Genomic DNA, 898 nt, shown 5'->3' on the forward strand with positions numbered 1-898 from the left:
GGAGGTTTTTTTTTCCTTGTGTATGTAGCACCAAAATAAGATCATTGTTCAGCTGTGTCCTGCTGAATACCCATCCACTGAAGCAACCAAGCAGTCCAATAATATATATATATATATAAAACAGTATTATTCCAAGACTTTCCTGACCCCTCCAATGCAGAGCAACATGATTGAAACAGGTGTAAAGACCACAAACATGGGGACTTGAAAAGCAAAATGGTTTTAAACCACTAAAAGACAACCTATATACCACATGTATTTTTGCGTAAATGCGTGTTCTGGAAAGAAGGTATGTGTGTGTGTGTGTGTGCGTGTCTGTCTGTCTGTTCGTGCATGCATGTTGCTTTTAATAAAATAAGTTTACTTACAGAGCTTGCACTAGTTGTCTCTGAGAATTCGGTTGACTAAAAGCAATTGAAATGATAGCGTGATTGAGGCAAATTACAGCAAAGAATACAAATGTATCGTGAGAAGAAAAACAAGAATTGGCACCAGGCACCGAGCTGAAATATAGTTTATGGTATTCTACCGTTCTTTGTATTGGTGTTTGCATCTTTTCGCAGAATTCAGAAGATATCTTCATACAATAACACCCATACACACACACACACACTTATACTATACATACATATATATATAAGTGTGAATGTTAAAGATGTGTCACAGTGGGGGTGACAAAGGAATATTTAGATAAACAGGAGAAACACACAATACACATGGACAGGTTTGACCCCTCATCACATACTGACCAAGTATCACCACAGTTTCAACACCTGCGATAGTATTGTCCAAATTGGTAGTGCAAGCATCATAAGCTGCTGAGGTATAAATGAGCAGACATGAAAGACAAACAATACACATAAATAAATGTGATGTATGTAAACAATATGCGTGTGTG

General features: G+C 37.2%; 1 protein-coding gene across 1 annotated transcript in view; it reads right to left on the minus strand.

Moving 5' to 3' along the window:
• LOC106877214 (phosphatidylinositol-binding clathrin assembly protein) overlaps nt 1–898 on the minus strand; it is a 91,224-nt gene that overhangs the window by 43,786 nt on the left and 46,540 nt on the right. The window contains exon 11 of the mRNA XM_014926067.2: nt 369–404. Coding sequence (XP_014781553.2) covers nt 369–404 — 36 coding nt within the window. The remainder of the gene's footprint in view (nt 1–368; nt 405–898) is intronic.

The sequence above is a fragment of the Octopus bimaculoides genome, chromosome 27, assembly GCF_001194135.2.
Source record: "Octopus bimaculoides isolate UCB-OBI-ISO-001 chromosome 27, ASM119413v2, whole genome shotgun sequence".
Taxonomy (NCBI): Eukaryota; Metazoa; Mollusca; class Cephalopoda; order Octopoda; family Octopodidae; genus Octopus; species Octopus bimaculoides.